The sequence below is a fragment of the Mesocricetus auratus genome, unplaced genomic scaffold (genome assembly GCF_017639785.1).
Source record: "Mesocricetus auratus isolate SY011 unplaced genomic scaffold, BCM_Maur_2.0 Super-Scaffold_4256, whole genome shotgun sequence".
Taxonomy (NCBI): domain Eukaryota; kingdom Metazoa; phylum Chordata; class Mammalia; order Rodentia; family Cricetidae; genus Mesocricetus; species Mesocricetus auratus.
The window spans coordinates 99280676-99298156 of NW_024429182.1; the positions used below are offsets into that span (position 1 = coordinate 99280676).

The window sequence follows — 17481 nt, forward strand, 5'->3', positions numbered from 1 at the left end:
CACTTCAGCTACTCCTGCTGGGCTCCACTGTCAAAGCTTGAGCCTCCCCATTGAGTATAGCCATACAGGGAAGTGAAGTACCATTCCCATGAGGTGCTGGTCCGATGCAGGTCGAGAGAGCCTGCAACAGTTATGCTGTTGTGTTGCCTATTGTCTGTGTCCACCTACCCATGGTCCTCAATAGCTTGACTTTCATACCATTTCCCTCCATTTTGTAGATAAGTAAACTGAAACTCAGGAAAAATGAATTTCTAAGGAAGGCAGGATCATATGTCTTCTAAGAGGGTAACAAGTTTGGGATCCACCTATAGATACTTTTATTTTATCCTTGATTATATATAAGGATAGGGAATATATCCATGAGCAATCCTGATTGTGTGTTCCCTCACCCCAGGCATTTGCCCTGTCAACCGAGACACCATAGACTACTTGCTTTCAAAGAATGGGAGTGGCAATGCTATCATCATTGTGGTGGGAGGAGCAGCTGAGTCCCTGAGTTCCATGCCTGGCAAAAATGCAGTCACCCTGCGAAACCGCAAAGGCTTTGTAAAACTGGCCCTGCGCCATGGGTAAGTGCCTATACAAATCTCTAGTATTTTCCTCTACCTAGAACAATAGGTCTCTGGAGGTGGTGCCTAGAACCTAGGAAGGCAATGAAAGAAGTTGGAGCCCACATTGCATGACTTGGCTTGCCCAAGTGTAGGTGGTGGTGCAAAGATGTGATCTATTGTCCCTGGGCACTTGCAAGTAACTGAGAGGCTAGGCTTACACATAGAACACATGAGAAGGCTTACCATTTAAGGGGTCAGACATGTGAGACTCAGTGGTAGAGCAAATACTTGGTTTGTGCAAAACCCTTGGTTCAGTCCCCAACATGTGTGTGCACATGCACACGTGTACACACACACACATACACACACACTCAGGGCCAAAGGGGGCAAGAGGCCAGAAAGGAGATGCCATTACTTGAAGCACCAGGGAAGGCTTGCTCATTGGAGGGATGACCTTTACACAAGAAAAGTGCTGGCATCTTGGAACTTTGACTTTTCTAGAAAACCAGGGCACATCTATTTGAGAAGCAAATCCACTTTCTAGACTCCTTTAGACTTCCTAGCAGGTGAGGAGACTTGAGTGCCCATTTCCTACAGGAGAAGACTGAGGATACATGATCTGGGGGAGAACTTAAGTCTAGAGCCAAGCTCCTTGCTTTATCTCTGCTTTAGAAGACCTTGGAGTAAGGTCCTAGAATGATGGACTTTTGTGAGACAGATTAACTTCGGTGACACAATAGTCCAAGTCATTGAGGGCAGAGAGAGAGAGCTCTGTCCATAGTCATGCTCCCTGAATCTTGGAACAGTGGACAGAGCTTTCTCTCTATCCCAGGCTCTCTTTGGGGTTTCAGAAAAGGCTCTTATACAGTCTGCTGTCAAGTCAGGCCAGACCAATGATAGGAGGGACAGAGACAGATAGTGTGCTGAGGCTGTGACATGAGGTGAATCAGGCTGAGAGACATGAGGTAAATCAGGCTGAGAGGGAGCTGAAGTGGGCTGGACAGGCCCTGCTGGACACGGTCCTCTGTGGTGACAGAAGGAACGAAACCCAGTGACTGGAATCTGGCTAATCTGGGCCTCTCTCTTGCAGAGCTGATCTGGTACCCACCTATTCCTTTGGAGAGAATGAGGTATACAAGCAGGTAATCTTTGAGGAAGGCTCCTGGGGCCGATGGGTCCAGAAGAAGTTCCAGAAGTATATTGGTTTTGCCCCATGTATCTTCCATGGCCGAGGCCTCTTCTCCTCTGACACCTGGGGCCTGGTGCCCTACTCCAAGCCTATCACCACTGTTGGTGAGTCCCAAGCCTGCATGCTTGAAGACGATCCTGAGCATGGCAGGATCCTGGGCGAGTAACTTAGCTCAGATGAGAACCTTGTCATACATAGGACCTTGAGTTGGGTACTGGTGGGAGTGATGAGGGAGGTAGAGGTTGAGCCGTTGCTATAAGCCAGGGTACCGTGGTGGTGATAAATAACAAACCTGTTAGGAAAAGGTTGCAGCAGTGGCCATGCAGTCATAACAAGGGTGCTGTAGGTATTATGCTGCTCCTCTACTCTTCACTTAGTAGATGGCTCTTATACTGCTGGTGATGGGAATTCTCAGCAAAAAAGGGGGATGAAGAGCCAGATATAGTGTGCATACCTTTAATCTCGTGTGGAAGGCAGAGAAAGGAGGATTGCTGCAAGTTTGAGGCTAGTCTTGTCTGCACAGAAAGTTCCAGGTCAGCTAGGGCTACATAGTGAGACACTGTCTCAAAATAAAATAAAAACTGTCCAGCAAAAAGTATAGAAACAAGATATTTTTAACAGAAAAAAATACAACTAGAGCATAGACCTGCAGGAACTAAGAAAAAAACTGTAGTGTTATATGTTTGTATTTGGGACAAGTTAGAACATTAAGAAAATTACCTACCAGGGTTGTGAGAGTATATGTGGGCATGTGTTTAAGGTCACAGCCACAGACTGAAATGTCCAAACCTGAGAATCTCGGGCAGGCATTTGCCAGTGCTCCATGCAGGACAGCACTTCTCACAGGGGTGGCTGGAGCCAGTGCCTTGTCAGCTGCAGGATGGAAAGCTGCTACAGGACAGTTGGGAAGGGAGCTCATTCTAGTGTTGCTTGTGTATATGATTTCAGGGCTGACCTCTTGGTGCTGATTACCAGGAAGGGGACTTACCCCTGGGGAAGACTTAATTCTTCCTCTCAGCAGGCATTAGTTGCCTGGATTTATTTGCCTAGGAGTGCCACCCCCAAGTTCCCCTTCCATGTTAACGTGTCTGTTGGTTTTGCCATGTTGTTGAAATATCATGGTTGTAGCTTCCCTGTCATTTTTAGGAGTCACAATCTCTCAGCAAACTTCCTGGTCCCCTGACTCTTACAGTCTTTGTCTCCTCTTCTGAGCTGTCCCCTGAGCCTTAGGTGTGGGGTTGTGATGTAGACAGTTAGGGCTGAGCACTCCCAGGATCATATTTTGACCAGTTTTGGCCTTCTGTAATAATCTCTACCTGCTTGGAAGAAAGGGTTTTTGTTTTGTTTTGTTTTTGGATGAGGGATGAGAACTACATTTATCTACGAATTTAAGTCATGCCTGGGATTGCTAGGTAGAGGGGAGAATAAAGGGTTAGAATGCAGGAGGCCAGTCTGGAGGTTCTCAGGAGCCTGGACTGAAAGTGGCAGTGGAGATGGGCGTGTGTGCATCTGGGACAAAGCTCAGAGCAGTGCGGGTGGCATGGGCATGGGCTGGCCTTGAACATAAAGCAGGGGAGGAAATAAAGCAAAGCACAGATGTGGGCGGGTGTTCTCCCCTCGACATACCCTTACCAGGAGCTCAAGCATATTCTGTTCTTCCCAGAATCCTTAGAAAAGATCTATGAGACATGCCGGGTGGAAGATGAGGAAAACTGAGGCTTCTAGGGGCAAAGAGTTAGTCCTAGATAAAGCAAGAGCAAAGCCCGTACTTGGTCCTGCACCTCGCACTGAAGCTTGTAGCAGAGTATGGAGCTGGGTCTCCCCCACTCAGAGAGACCACAGTCTTGGGTGGGATCTTTCTCATACTGCCAGGCCACAGTTAAGTATTCTCATCTGGACTAAAGGACAGTCCCTAGCACATGGCCAGCACACAGCACAGGGTCATGTCATATTGGGCACCTAGGGATGGGGTACTCAATGACATTGATTGTTGAGAGCCTCTGCCTTTTTCTACAGTGGGTGAGCCCATCACCATCCCCAAGCTGGAGCACCCAACCCAGAAGGACATCGACCTGTACCATGCCATGTACATGGAGGCCCTGGTGAAGCTCTTTGACAATCACAAGACCAAATTTGGCCTTCCAGAGTCAGAGGTGCTGGAGGTGAACTGACCCAGCCCATGAGGGCCAGCTCCTGGAAGGAACGACTGCAAATCCTTTTCTACCAAGTTCTCAAGTGCATTTTGTTCTGTAAATTTGGAAGCGTCATGGGTGTCTGTGGGTTATTTAAAAGAAATTATAATTTGTTAAATCATTGCAATGTTAGACCTTTTTTAAGAAGGGATGAGTTAGTATTTTAAGCTCTCACTTCTAGTGTGTCCTGCTCAAGGTGGTGACTGACATTTCTGGGCCTTGGTGGTTTCTTATCCATCCCTTCTAGAGTTCCCCAAACAACAGACACCTGGCCCTGGTTAACTGGGGAAGGACAGCCACTTAGATGATCCTCTTTGCTCCATGGATTCTTGAGAGACAGAGGCCATGTTTAACAAACATCTCCATTCCCACCACCCCACATGTGACTGCAGGTCTGGTCTTTCTTGCCAAGGGGAGGATGCAGAGGGCAGAGTTGGCCCATTTGGGGAAGGTGGTAGATAGCATCTGGAATGCCCAGCTTGGCTTGAGTCTCCTCTCTGTGCCTCACCCCACCACCGTTCTCCAATCTGAGCCTACACTGGCCTCCTGTATACCGTGCTTTAGGCCTCCTGTATACTGTGCTAGGGACAAGGATGTCCCACAGGTACCGTCTTGGGTTAGCTCACTGCTGTTGGCTGGTTTTACTCAGCACAGCTCAGTCTCCGTTTGGAGCATGTTCTGCCAGCCACCTGAGCTCTCCTGAGCCACACCCCAAGTCTGGTGTGAGGAAGGGTCTCTCTTCTGTTCACAAAGGGCCTGGCTTTCTGTGCAGCACATGGGTCCAGGACAGGAGGCCCCTCACCCAAGCCTCACATGTGTGCCTTCCTGAGGCGTTGGGCGGGGGACAAAAGCCACCCCTCCTGTGTATTGTGTTTTCTCTCCATGAGATTGTTGTGCCATGTCACAGTTTTGTATATTCCTAGACTAATAAATGGAAACAAGAACTGCCTGCTGCTGTTGCTTACTGCTGTCTCACACTCTGTCTGTCCCATCCACAGGGCAGACTACAGTCCCCACTGCACTCCCTTTGGATTCCATTAGCCTTGGGCCTTTACTGGCTGGATAACAACTGGCCTCACAATTGAGTAGCTTCAAGGCTGGAGAGAGTGCTCAGTGGTTAAGAGCACTAGGTGCTTAGGACCTTGGTTCAATGTCTGACATCCACATGGAGGCTTACAGCTGTCTCTAACTCCTGTCCTCAGGGATTTGACAGCCTCAGTGGGCACAAGGCACCCAAGCTGTGTGACAGAAACGTGTAGGCAAAATACTCATACATAAAATGACTTCTAGCATTTTCCCTCACCATCCTCAAGGAGGCAATGGTGCTTTACCGAGCCCTCTGCTTACTGTCTCTGCCAAGCCACAGTCTAGGGTTTGGAGGCATTGGCCAAGGCTATAAGCATCTATCTCAGTCTGAGAAAGAGAAATCCACTCTCCCTGTTGTGTGGGTGTGGCAGGACACTTCACCACACACACACACACACACACACACACACACACACACACACACACACACCACTGGCTTGTGCAGAGAGCTCCTTCCCCTGTATTCCTTTCATGCATAGCAATGAGAGGAGGCAGTGTGCAGAAGTGTGTGAGCCACAGCTCTGTGTAACTGACCTTGGGAATGATGTCTTACGAGTCTTACTTTCATTAGATGTGAGAAGGAGGTGAATGCCGGGAGGGCCAGGTAGCCTCGTTGCAAGTTCCCACCATGTGTGGACAGGTTTCTAGAGTTGGAAGGGTCCTTATGAACTATTGAAGCAGTCACCTGTGCTTACTCTCAGCTAAACTACAAAGGTGGAGATCAGGCCTGATGTCATCTCTGTGGTTACAGGTCTCAGAATATGCAACTCCTCTGTTCTTGTTCATTCAGTTGGTGACTCTCAGTAACCAGAAACCCTGCTGTTAGACCACAGACCTCATTCCCACTTCCTTACTCCCTGTTTGCCATCCCCTACCTCAGGACATCTCCTCTGCCTGAAGACCTAAGTGGGCCGCAGAGGCCATGGGACACTCTGAGCTGTGACAGGGACCCTGGAGTCATTGAAAATGTAGTGACTAAGCTAGGCCTCAGCAGAGGTTTGGGGGGGGGGCAGGCAGAGAAGCCAGTGCAAGGACGGAAGGGAGAGCAGCCGATGCAAAGGTGGAGAGGCCTGCACTGCACTGCTGCTGTTCAGATCCAGTGGTTGTAGACAGCTGCGTCTGTGAAGCTTGGTTTTTTGAGGGCAGGGAGTTCATGTCTTCAGTTTCAGGGTGGCAGAGACGATAGAGTAGGAGGAGGCCTCTGCCGACTTCTGTTACACTAGACAGTCCTCAAGAAAATGAAAGCTCAGACCATCAGACAACCGTTTCCTTCTGGTGGAGACGAGGCCTATTTTCTGGTGAGAGCCTCAGGATCACACCAAAGTAGTTCCAGTCCAGTGTACAGCCAAATTGGACAATACATATAAAAGCCTCTGGCTCCAGGCTAGTCCCTGGCCTTAACCTAGGCTATCCCATAACAAAAGGACAATCCTAAGGATCAAGCTTCTTATTAGTGAGTGTATACTATGTACTAGGAAACTCAACTACCTCAGCGTGGATAAAGGGTTTCAGGATCTAGTAGCAGTGTGTCCAGAGCTGAGCCAGCCTGATCTCGGCTATAGCTGAGGGACACTGGGTAGATGCTTGGAAGGTTTGCCTTGGTAGACGGAACTCCCTTATCAGAAGACCTCTGCTGTCCAGTGAGAATGGGGATTGAGGTTTTAGCCTACTACAGTGTCATTTCCACGAGTCTTCCTGTGGATTCCAGACATAGCCACAAGGGGGCACTGGTATTGGTTCAATGGCAAATGTGACAAAGCTGTCTGAACGCTTCTCATTTTGACACTTTTCTAGCTCCTGTTCTAAGCTAGAAGCTACATATAAATGGACTAAGAGGACTAGACAGAAACTTAGCCACCATTTAGAATACGTTACTTGGAAAGTTGGTGTAGAGGGGCCAAGGCGTCTGCTTCCATCACACAGCCAATCAACATTCACTGCCTGTTTCCTCTTGACTCAGAGATAGATGCCCCTGGTTCCTAGGCACTTGAAACATTAACATTAGGGGGGAAACACCCATATTTCTAAAAGGCCCCCATCTATTTCCCCATAGTTCTGAATATTGAATTCCTTCCTTCCTCACCCTTCGAATCACAGACTACTGAGGTTGGAGTGCGTCCACCTAAGACATGGCAGACACCATCAATCACAACCTATGGTGTAACTTCTAAGTGCCTTAGCTTCTGCATCTGTAAAACGTACACATCTCTCTCTCTACTCCTGAATAACAGAGAACACTGACATATCTGACAAATGAACTGAAAACGTTCACCCCAGGGCTTACCCCATAGGCCCTATCCAGAAAATGGTAGCTGTGATGGTAAGTTAATTCTGCCATTGAAGTACAGCAACAGCTATAGGCAGCCAATGTAGAAGAGCGTATCAAAAATGAAAAGAAACCTAATATATTAAATAGAATGTAGGATTTGTAACATCAAAGTTAGACTGCTTTAGAAGTTGTGCTCACAGTTGGGCTGTGGAGGCAAACGCCTTTAATCCCACTCAGGAGGCAGAGGCAGGCAGATCTCAAAGTTCAAGGCTAGCCTGATAGAGTGAGTTCTGGCACAGTCAAGGCTACACAGAGAAGTCCTGTTTTGAACCCCCCTCTCCCCAAAAAGAAGTTGAGCTCAGTACTACAGCTTGATCCTTCTAATCTCATATGCTGTTGCTAGGATACACACAAACTGCTTACCACCATGTCTGCCACATCACAAAAGTCAAGTGTCTTAATATCTAAGCTTTGCTAGTCATGGTATTCTATGCATATAACTCTAACACCGGGCAGAGAAAGAAAGAGGTCAAGAGTTCAAGTCACCCTCTACTACATAGTGAGTTGACCAAGAGAGAAAAATCCTTGTCTCCCTGAAAAATTCCCTTGTCATAGCCCCAATATTGAATAAAGTGGCTGACTATCCTTTAATCAACCAATAAATTAACAAATTGATGAACATTAAATCTTACTGAGTAAAATATTATGAAGAGGGTAAACCGTGTTTTCATGTTTTTGTTCTTGGAAGTTATAAAATGAACAAGAGATATTTAAAAACAAGTCTCAGAAGGAAGCTGCAAGTACAGTGCAAAGCAGTGAGTCAGGTGCAGACAGACAGACACTTAGGTGCAGACAGACACTCAGCTGAGGAACCGAAGCACAGAGGGTGCAGCTCAGAGCCGGGCACTGTCCTCCCCTGCATAGGGTCCTGGCATCAGTCCCTACCCAACCGCAGAAATGGAAACGTGTAACCACAATAAAACCAGGTGACTGGGAAATTCACATATAACCATCACTGCCATCCGATCCTCAGAGATGACTCAAATGACACCTTTTTGTTTCTTTTTATTGAGATGAGGTCTCTCTATATAGTTCTGGCTGTCCTGGAACTGAGTATGTAGACAAGGCTGACCTTAAACCTTAAACTCATAGAAGCCTACCTCTACCTTTTTATTTTTTAGGTTTTTTGAGACTGAGTTTCTCTGTAGCTTTGGAGGAGGCTGTCCTAGAACTCGCTCAGTAGACCAAACTGGCCTGGAACTCACAGAGATTCCCCCGCCTCTGCCTCCTGAGTGCTGGGATCAAAGGCATGCACCATCACCTCCTGGCTACCTCTACCTTTTGAGTGCTGCGATTATAGGCACCACCACACCTAGAATCGTGCTTATTAACAATGTCTATCTTAGTAAATGGATCAAGTTTGAGGTGACATGTTACTTAATTCTCTATCTGAGATAGTTGCTCCTGGCTGACCTAGCTGTCTCTCTAAGCATGGCCTCTCTCATCACACAATTTTCCTTTGTCTGATAGATAATAGTCATGATCACACGATTAATGGTGACTGCCATTCTTTTCTCCTATATTTTCCTTCATAGTTCGAGACTATGTAAAATACTTCCTTATAAAACATTCTGTCTACAAAGACTCACTGATCTCTTAATTCAGTGGATAATAAGACATCTCTCTCTCTCTCTCTCTGTGTGTGTGTGTGTTGTGTGTGTGTGTGTGTGTGTGTGTGTGTGTGTGTGTGTATACACTGGTATGTGCCCAAGAATTTGGAGACTAGAAGTCAACCTTGAGTGTCATTCTTCAGGACACTACCCCATTGTTGAGGCAGGGTTGTTCATTTGGACTTGGGGCTCTCCAGTTAGGTTAGTCTGGCTGGCCACTGAGCTGCAGGGTCCACTTGTCTCTACCTCCATGGTGCTGTGATTACAACACAAGTACATGACACCATGCCCAGAAATTTTTTAGGTGTGGGTTCTAGAGATCAAAGTCCTCATGCTTATGTGGTATACACTGTACCAACTGAGTATCTCTCCGTTCTATTGTCATTATTTTTATACTCAAGCTGCCCGGGTTTGACCAGTGGGAGTCTTTTAAAACTGCCTTCTGTGTCCTGTTGATACTACTGGTCTGCATCACTGTCTCCATCATTTTCCTGAGCATTGGGTTTCTGGCACAGCTAGATGCCTGAGATCATCTCCTACCCTTCTTACCCAATCTTGGAATCAGCCACATTTTCAAAGACTCCTGGTTTCTCCAAGTGAGGATGGTATTAAGAAACCATAATCTGGTTGGATATCTGTGGACCACAGGGTCTATCCTAACTTCTCATAACTCCTTCTATAGAAAGATGGACCTATCCTTTTCCCTTTTTTATGTATTTGCTCAGCCCATCTTTGAGGAGTGACTGTTGACTGCTGCTGGCCTTGTCTTGACTCTGCTAATAAGGCTTTCTGTCAGGACTTTTGTCGTGGCATAGCATCCATGAGCTCATGCTTGATTGACTCTTTTTTGGAATCTATACTTTTGGAGCAAGGGAGAATTTGCATTTTCACTATTATTAGGTTTTTCGAGACAGGATTTCTCTGTGGCTTTAGAGGCTGTCTAGGAACTAACTCTTGTAGACCAGGCAGGTGTTGAACTCACAGAGATCCGCCTGCTTCTGCCTCCTAAGTGCTGGGATTAAAGGTGTGCACTACCATCACCCAGCCAAGCACCCAAATCATAAGACCAGTCCCGCTACTTGTTAATTTATTAGAATGTGGGGGCTTGAACCCAGGACCTTAAGCATCCTAGACAAGTGTCTTATCACTAAGCCCTGGACCTTTTAAAATTTGTTGACAGTGTCTTGTTAAGAGTTCCTCAGTATCAGGCAGGATTTGCACTTAACAGTCCTCCTGCCTCAGCTTTCTCAGTAGGTAGGGTCAGGTGAACACCACCAGGCCCACCTGAAGCTCATCGTGCTTGGATTTTGCCACTGCTCCAAGCTGTCTGCTACTAACACACTCTGGTTCCAACCTGTGTGCCAGCATCCTCCTTTCCCTGCCATGTATGAAAACCTTCCCTCATCCATGGTTCTGTCTTTTGGTTTGTTTTTTGAGACAGGATTCCTCTGTGTAGCTCTGACTGCCCTGGAATTCACTCTGTAGACCAGCCTGGCCTTGAATTCAGAGATCCTGCCTGCCTCTGCCTCTCAAGTGCTGGAGTTAAAGGTGTGTGTCACTCTAGCTCTGCCTTTTTCTCTGGTTTTCTCTCTCTGCTCTGGCTCCCACCCCTTCTCACACTGATGCCACATTGTTCATGGATCTGCCCTTGTGGGTCATGGGCAGGCTTTTTTTTCTTTCTTTCTTTTTTTTTGAGGAAACCTTCCTAGGGAGTTTTACCTTTGTTTCTTTGTTTTGTTTTTAAAGATTTATTTATCTTATGTATACGAGTGCTCTGTCTGCATGTACAACTTTATGGTAGAAGAGGGCATCAGATCCCACTATAGATGGTTGCGAGCCACCATGTGGTTGCTGGAAATTGAACTAAGAACCTCTGGAAGAGCAGTCAGTGTTCTTACCACTGAGACATCTCTTCAGATTTATTTTTGTTTTATGTAAACTAGTGTTTTGCCTGCAAATATGTAAATGCACTGTGTGCATGCCTGGTGCTTGCGGAGGCCAGAAAAGGTTGCAAGATCTTCTGGAATGGAGTTACAGGTGGCAGGAGGCTGCTCTGTGGATGCCCCAGGGCAAACCCAGGTCCTCTGGAACAGCACTGAGTGCTCTTGACTGTGGATCGTCTCTCCAGCCCCTTAGTCTGGACCTTTAAGACAGAGTCTCACTCTGTTGCTCATGCTGGTCTGGAACTCATTCTGGACTCCTGACGTCAAATTCATGTCAGTCCTGGCTGCTCTTGCAGTGGACAACTGTAACTTTTGGTCTCTGCAGGCACCATGCATGCACATAGTATGCATACTTATATACAATAAATAAATACGTACTTTAAAATGCAGGTCTAGACTGCATCTTGGACTTCAGACCTCTAGGTTAGTCTTCTAAACTCTCTATGTTATATCCAGGGGACTCCTACAGCCAAGCTAGCTCTCCACCCACCTCCTTTCCTTCCTCTTTGAGACAGAGTCTGGTATAGCACAGTCTGGTCTTGAGCTGATTCCACCTACCTCTGCCTTCCAAGTGCTGGGAATATAGACCTGCACCACCATGTCCAGCTCAGAATGACTTTAAAAAAGTAATTTTATATTTGTGTATGTGTATGCTCACGTGCATGTGTGTTCATGGGCATACTCGTGCCTGGAGGATCAGAAGACAACTTATAGGAATAGGCTCTCTCCTACCATGTGGGAATGGAACTCAGGTGGTTAGGCTTGGGGGCAATCACCTTTACCATTGAGCCATTTATGGTAGTTTGAATGAAAATGGCCTCCAGAGACTCATAAGGAGTGGCATTATGGGAAGTGTGACCTTGTTGGAGGATATATGTCATAGGGGGTGGGCTTTGAGGTCTCAGAAGCTCAAGCCAGACCTAGTGTGTCTTAGTTGCTTCCTGCTGCCTTCAGATATGGATGCAGAACACTCAGCTACCTCTCCAGCTCCATGTCTGCCTGTGTACCTCCATGCTCCCTGCCATGATAATAATGAACTAAACCTCTGGAACTGTAATACGGCCCCAATTAAGTGTTTTCCTTTACAAGAGTTGCTGTTGTCATGGTGTCTCTTCACAGCAATAGAAACCCTAACTAAGACACCATCTTACTGATGCTCAGAGTGACATTTCTAACACAAAAATCATATCATGCCACTCCCCCATTTAAACCCCTCAATGGTTGTCCCTTCAAAACATGGGAACCCTGTAGTAGCCTACAACAATCAAAGGATTGTCCCTGCAAGATCTCCAGCTTAATTCAGTATCGTTGAGAGGCCAGATCACAGTGTCCTCAGTGCTAAGCCCTGAGAAGATGGTGCTGCCTCTGCCTTGTGAAGTGACAAAAAGGAGCAACATAAACTAAAGCAAGTGTAAGTCCAGTTTCACTTTTATTTGATTTTTTTTTTTTTTTGGTTTTTCGAGACAGGGTTTCTCTGTGGCTTTGGAGGCTGTCCTGGAACTCGCTCTGTAGACCAGGTTGGCCTTGAACTCACAGAGATCCGCCTGCCTCTGCCTCCCAAGTGCTGGGATTAAAGGCGTGCGCCACCAACGCCCGGCTTATTTGATTTTTTATATAAGTTCGTCCTTTAAAAAAAACTGACCCCCCCTCCTTCTCCCACTTCTCCCCAGCACTGAGTGCTCCCCACGCTCTGCACCTGGCCCTCACTTCAGTTCTGTGGTCCATACCTCTTCTTCAAGCTAGTGCTCCCGTTCCTTCAACCTGTACCCTTCCCCTTGCTCTCACCACTTTCCACAGGTGACTCCTCTGTGTGCTTCAGGCTCCACCGCGAAAGCCCATTCCTAGGGAACGTTTTCTCTGGACAGCTCTTGCTAGATCTGCACTGGGCTTCTACATGTCAACAGTGTTGCTTCCTTGGCTTGCCACATGTTCCCAAGCTCCTGTGCACACATCGGCACATTTCTAGTCATGAACATGAAACTGCATGGATGGAGCAAGCCGAGTGTCTGTGTCTGCTCTGCTCCACTTTCTGTGTGGCAGGTTCATTTCCTCTCTCTGGGCTGTTCCATTTGGGGGTGATACAGAGGTGTTATAGTTCAAGTCTGGGACTTCAGAGGCCCATGTGCTGAGGGCTGCTCCCTGGGGCTTTTTGGAGGTGGTTAGGAGGTAAGGCCTAGTGAGGGAAGTTAGGCCACTGAGGATGCACCCTTGAAACAGATTTGGGAACCCTGTCCTTTCTCATTTCCCTTTCTTTGTGTCTTAGCTGTCATGAAGAGAACAGGCTTCCTCTGCCACACACACACCTGCCATGATTCATTGGGGCTGCCACAGGCCTAAAGCAATAGGGCTGAGACACAGAGCAAAATAATCTCTTTCTTGCATTAAGTTGATTGTCTTCAGGTACTTTGACACAATGAGAAGTTAACACACGAGGCCGGTGTGTGACCCCAATACTCAAGCATCCATCCATTTGCTCACTGACTTCACTCTGTCATCTCTTGGTGATGCTTGTGAAGTCTCCCTTGTGTCTGGGCGCTGGGGACTCAGAAAGGAATCCAAAGCAGAGGTCTACACAGAGTGAAGGTGATTGACTGACCCTACCCAGCATAACTGGTCACATGGATAAACTTAAAAAGACATGCCGGGCAGTCATGAGGGAGTGCAGAGGAAACAGCCATCAGAAGGCTCCAGAAAGGCTTTTCAGGAATGTGACTGGAAAGGAGGGGAGGAGAAATGACACCCAGGGACCTGCGTTCCAGGTCAGTTGGGTGTGTGCAGGCTCCTCGGGGAGCCTTTGCTTTCACAGTTCTAACTTGGTCTTGTACAAACCTCTGGTGTGTCTCATCCTGCCTCCTCCAAGCTACCTCTCCAGGGCTATCTAGCCATCATCCTAAAAGTGACCTCTTATCACTGACACACAAAGTAAGTTCTTCAGTCAGTCAGGCCCCACCATCTTCCCCTAGCTTCCTTGCCCAAGGCTCTCCTTGCAGCCTTTGCTTCAGGCAAACAATGCTGATGCCAGGTCCTCTGCTGCGCGCCTTTGCCCATCACTGCTGTCTGCCTAGAACACTGTCTGCTCCCTCCTACCTGCATGATGTCCTGTTTCAGGAACATTCCTTCCTGTGCTGTCATCGTACTTCATATGACATTATTGCACTCAGCACCGAGGACTGAACTGAGTAAGGAACTCTTCCCAGCCAGGGCTGCTACTGGCATTGTTTTCTTAAAGAGAGAGAGGGGGAGGGAGAGGGAGGGAGGGAGGGAGAGAGAGAGAGAGAGAGAGAGAGAGAGAGAGAGAGAGAGAGAGAGAGAGAGAGAGAGAGAGAGAGAGAGTATGTGTGTGTGTATGGTGTCTCAGGCTGGATGCCTGTGAAGGTCTTATGGCCCTTGGGTTGAACGAGTGAACAAACAGAAGAGGCTCCGATGAGAAGAAGGAAGGAAGGGATACATTTACTTTAACTAAGTTTGGTTTGAGTGGAATGGTTTCCGTAGGCTCGTAAGTTTGAGTGCTTGGTCCCCGGTTGGTGGAACTGCATGGGAAGGACTAGGAGGTGTGACTTTATTGGAGGAGGTGTGCCACTAGGGGCAGCCTTTGAGGTTTTAAAAGGCTTGTGGCATACCCACTGTTTCTCTCTGTGTGAATCAAGATGTGAGCTCTCAGCTGTTCCTTGGCTGTCATGAACTCTACCCTCTGAAACAATAAGCCCAATTAAATACTTTCTTTTATAAATGTCTTTGGCCATAGTGTTTTATCACAGCAATAGAAAAGTAACTAAGACATCATGCTTAAAAATTCCTCAAGTCAGCTCTGAACTTGCCCTCGAGCCTCCATAGAGACAGTCATGTTGTTTCTACCTGACCTTTAACTTTCTTGGCGTGGCATGTATGCTGTACTTGGCCACTTAGATCAAAGGTTCTCAACCTATGGGTCATGGCACATTTCAACAGGGGATATATATCAGATATCCACTTTATGATTCATAACACTAGCAAAATTACAGGTATGAAGCAGCAACAAAATAATTTTATGGTTGGGTTCACCACAACATGAGGAACCGTACTAAAGAGTCACAGAATTAGGAAGGTTGAGAACCACTGACTTAGTTACATGTTTCCCTGGGAAATACACACAGGGATGTATAAATATCATGATAATTCTAAGCAATTTGAAGTATTTTTTATGTTGAAACTACCACATTACAGGCTAAGTTCCCAAAGGATACAAAGTGCTTTAGAATAAAATAGCATATATGAAAATGATTATAGGATGAGTTTCTTGAACAATGTTTCCAAGATACTGTCCGCCATGGATGATACTCTGATACATGGTTGATACTTGAATACTTTGCAAACATCAGGGTGAGTTTCCCACTAGTACATGAGTCACGCAGGCTGAGAAATCTGAGAACAGTCATGCATTTGAGGAATGCATTTCTGGTATCCAGCAGGCAGCCTGTGAAGCACTGAACCCCATTGAAAGCTTGTGGGGACATGGACTCTGTTGAAATCCTCTCCCTCTGCTCTTAGCAGCTCTTCAATACCCTTGGTTAGTGTCTCCTCTGCTGTGAAGTTTGTCCGGGTGACACTGTCCTTGGGTTTCATTTAGTACCAGTACTAGCTCAGTGCTAGTACTGAGTGATCAGGCTGTCACTCTTCACTTATTGGACCCTTCTACAAGGAGTTGGCTTGGGAAGGGTCTGACTTCCTGATACCTAGCAGAGGAATTCTCTGAGAATTTGTTGAGTGAATAAAGTAATAAAACTAGTTGAAAGATGTGCCCCCAAAGGAAGATGAAGTGATTCTATGTTCTCTCTCTAGGCCTATTTTTATTTTTTACATTTACATGTATACTATGTATTTATGTTTATGTGTGTGGGCTCCTACATGCTACAGGTGTGCATCTGCAAGTCAAGGGACAACTTATGGGAGTGAGTTCTTTCCCTCTGCCAGGTAGGTTCCAGGGATAGAACTCAGATCCTCACCACTGGCAGCAAGCACCTTTACTGCTGAGCCATCTCAGTGGCCCACAGACTCAGTGTTCTTAACTTGTGTTGTAGGCTGAGTGATGGCCCAGATATTCAAATCATTTGAACCTGTGGTTATAACCATGTTTGGAAAAAGGTATTTACATATACACTTATTTTTCCTCCCTTCTCCCTCCCTCTCCTTCTCTCTTATTTTTTTGGAATAGGGTCTCATACTGTAGCCCATGTAGCTGGCCTGGAACTCATTGTGTAGTTCACTCATGGTAACTATTTAAGTGTTGCTATTACATGCATAAGCTACTCTGCCTGGCTCTGCAGATGTCACTTAATGAAGAATCTCAAGATGAAATCTGGACAGGACATCTAAATTCAATGTCAATGTCTCCATATGAGAAAGAAGACACAGGGAGAAGTGGAGAAGGTCAGGAGAAGACAAAGACTGCAATTATGCAGTCACGGAAGTCTGAGAGCCACTAGAAGCCGGAAGAGCAAGGAGGGAGGACACCCCAAACTGTGGGAGAATGCATTGCAGTTCTTTCTAGCTACCAAGTTTGTGATAATTTGATATGGCAGCCTTGGCAAACAAGCACAGCTTAGAAACAGAAGTATGTTTTCTGTGAAATTCCACTGGATCTTGGCACTGCATAGGTTGAGCTAGATACTATTTGGAATTTCCCAAAGACTCATTTTTCAACAGACACCTGACCCTATAACTGAGGCTCCAGTCATGAGGAACTGCTCAGTGTTTCAAAATAGGAGACTGACATCAAAGCAATTCAGATGCAGTTCGTCTTCCCCTGAGAGATAATATGTTCTCCTTCTATTTTAAGAAGGGGGAGGGGCTGGAGAGATAGCTCAGTTGGTACTTACTGAACAACCATGAAGATCTGAGTTCCAGCTCCAGTATCTTAATAAAACCCCTGGAAATGGCAGTGCATACCTTTAATCCAAGTGCTAGGAAAGCAGAGACAGGATCCTTAGGGTTCACAGGCTGGCCATTCTCGCCCTACTTGATAAGTTCCAGGCTAATGAGAGCCCCTGTCTCAAAACACGTGGTGGACGGCTCCTGATGAACAATACTTGAGGCTAACTTCTGACCTCTTCAGGCGCACACATATGCACACGCATACCTGGCAACACACAAACATGTGCACACACGTCACTTTTTAATAATGGTGCTAGGAATTGAACCCAAGGTCCTGTGAATATTAAGCATCTACGTAACCACTGAGCTATAGTCCCTCCCACCCAGTAAAAGACTCAAAATCCACCTAATATATGCTAAGGTTCGTGGGCACTCATTCTGCTCAGCGATAGAATCCCAAACTGCCTGCTTCCTGTTGTGTCTGCCCTTCCGAACACTGTGTTCTTTCTGCTCTACAGTCCAGGTGGCAGAGAAAGTACCACTCTAAGCAAGGAGGGAATCAATATCCTGCAAAGTGACTCAGAGCTACTTATAGAAGCAATGGCTATGGTTGCTATTATGATCAAAGGAGTCTTCAGGAAAGAGAGGGCATTTGAACTGTGCCTTCATGTTCAGTTCCTTATTCTTTGCGGGCACTGGGGATTCAGGGATGAATCAGACAAGGTCCTCTG

General features: G+C 46.6%; 1 protein-coding gene and 1 long non-coding RNA gene across 3 annotated transcripts in view; one reads left to right on the forward strand and one right to left on the reverse strand.

The window, feature by feature from the left end:
* Nucleotides 1-4881, forward strand: part of Dgat2 (diacylglycerol O-acyltransferase 2) — a 30754-nt gene extending 25873 nt beyond the window's left edge. The window contains exons 6-8 of the mRNA XM_005073973.3: nucleotides 395-569; nucleotides 1642-1844; nucleotides 3757-4881. Coding sequence (XP_005074030.1) covers nucleotides 395-569; nucleotides 1642-1844; nucleotides 3757-3911 — 533 coding nt within the window. The 3' untranslated portion in view covers nucleotides 3912-4881. The remainder of the gene's footprint in view (nucleotides 1-394; nucleotides 570-1641; nucleotides 1845-3756) is intronic.
* Nucleotides 1-17481, reverse strand: part of LOC121144479 — a 42954-nt gene that overhangs the window by 24782 nt on the left and 691 nt on the right. For both annotated transcript variants that reach the window (XR_005881845.1, XR_005881844.1), the window contains exon 2: nucleotides 16826-17015. This is a non-coding gene — a long non-coding RNA (uncharacterized LOC121144479). The remainder of the gene's footprint in view (nucleotides 1-16825; nucleotides 17016-17481) is intronic.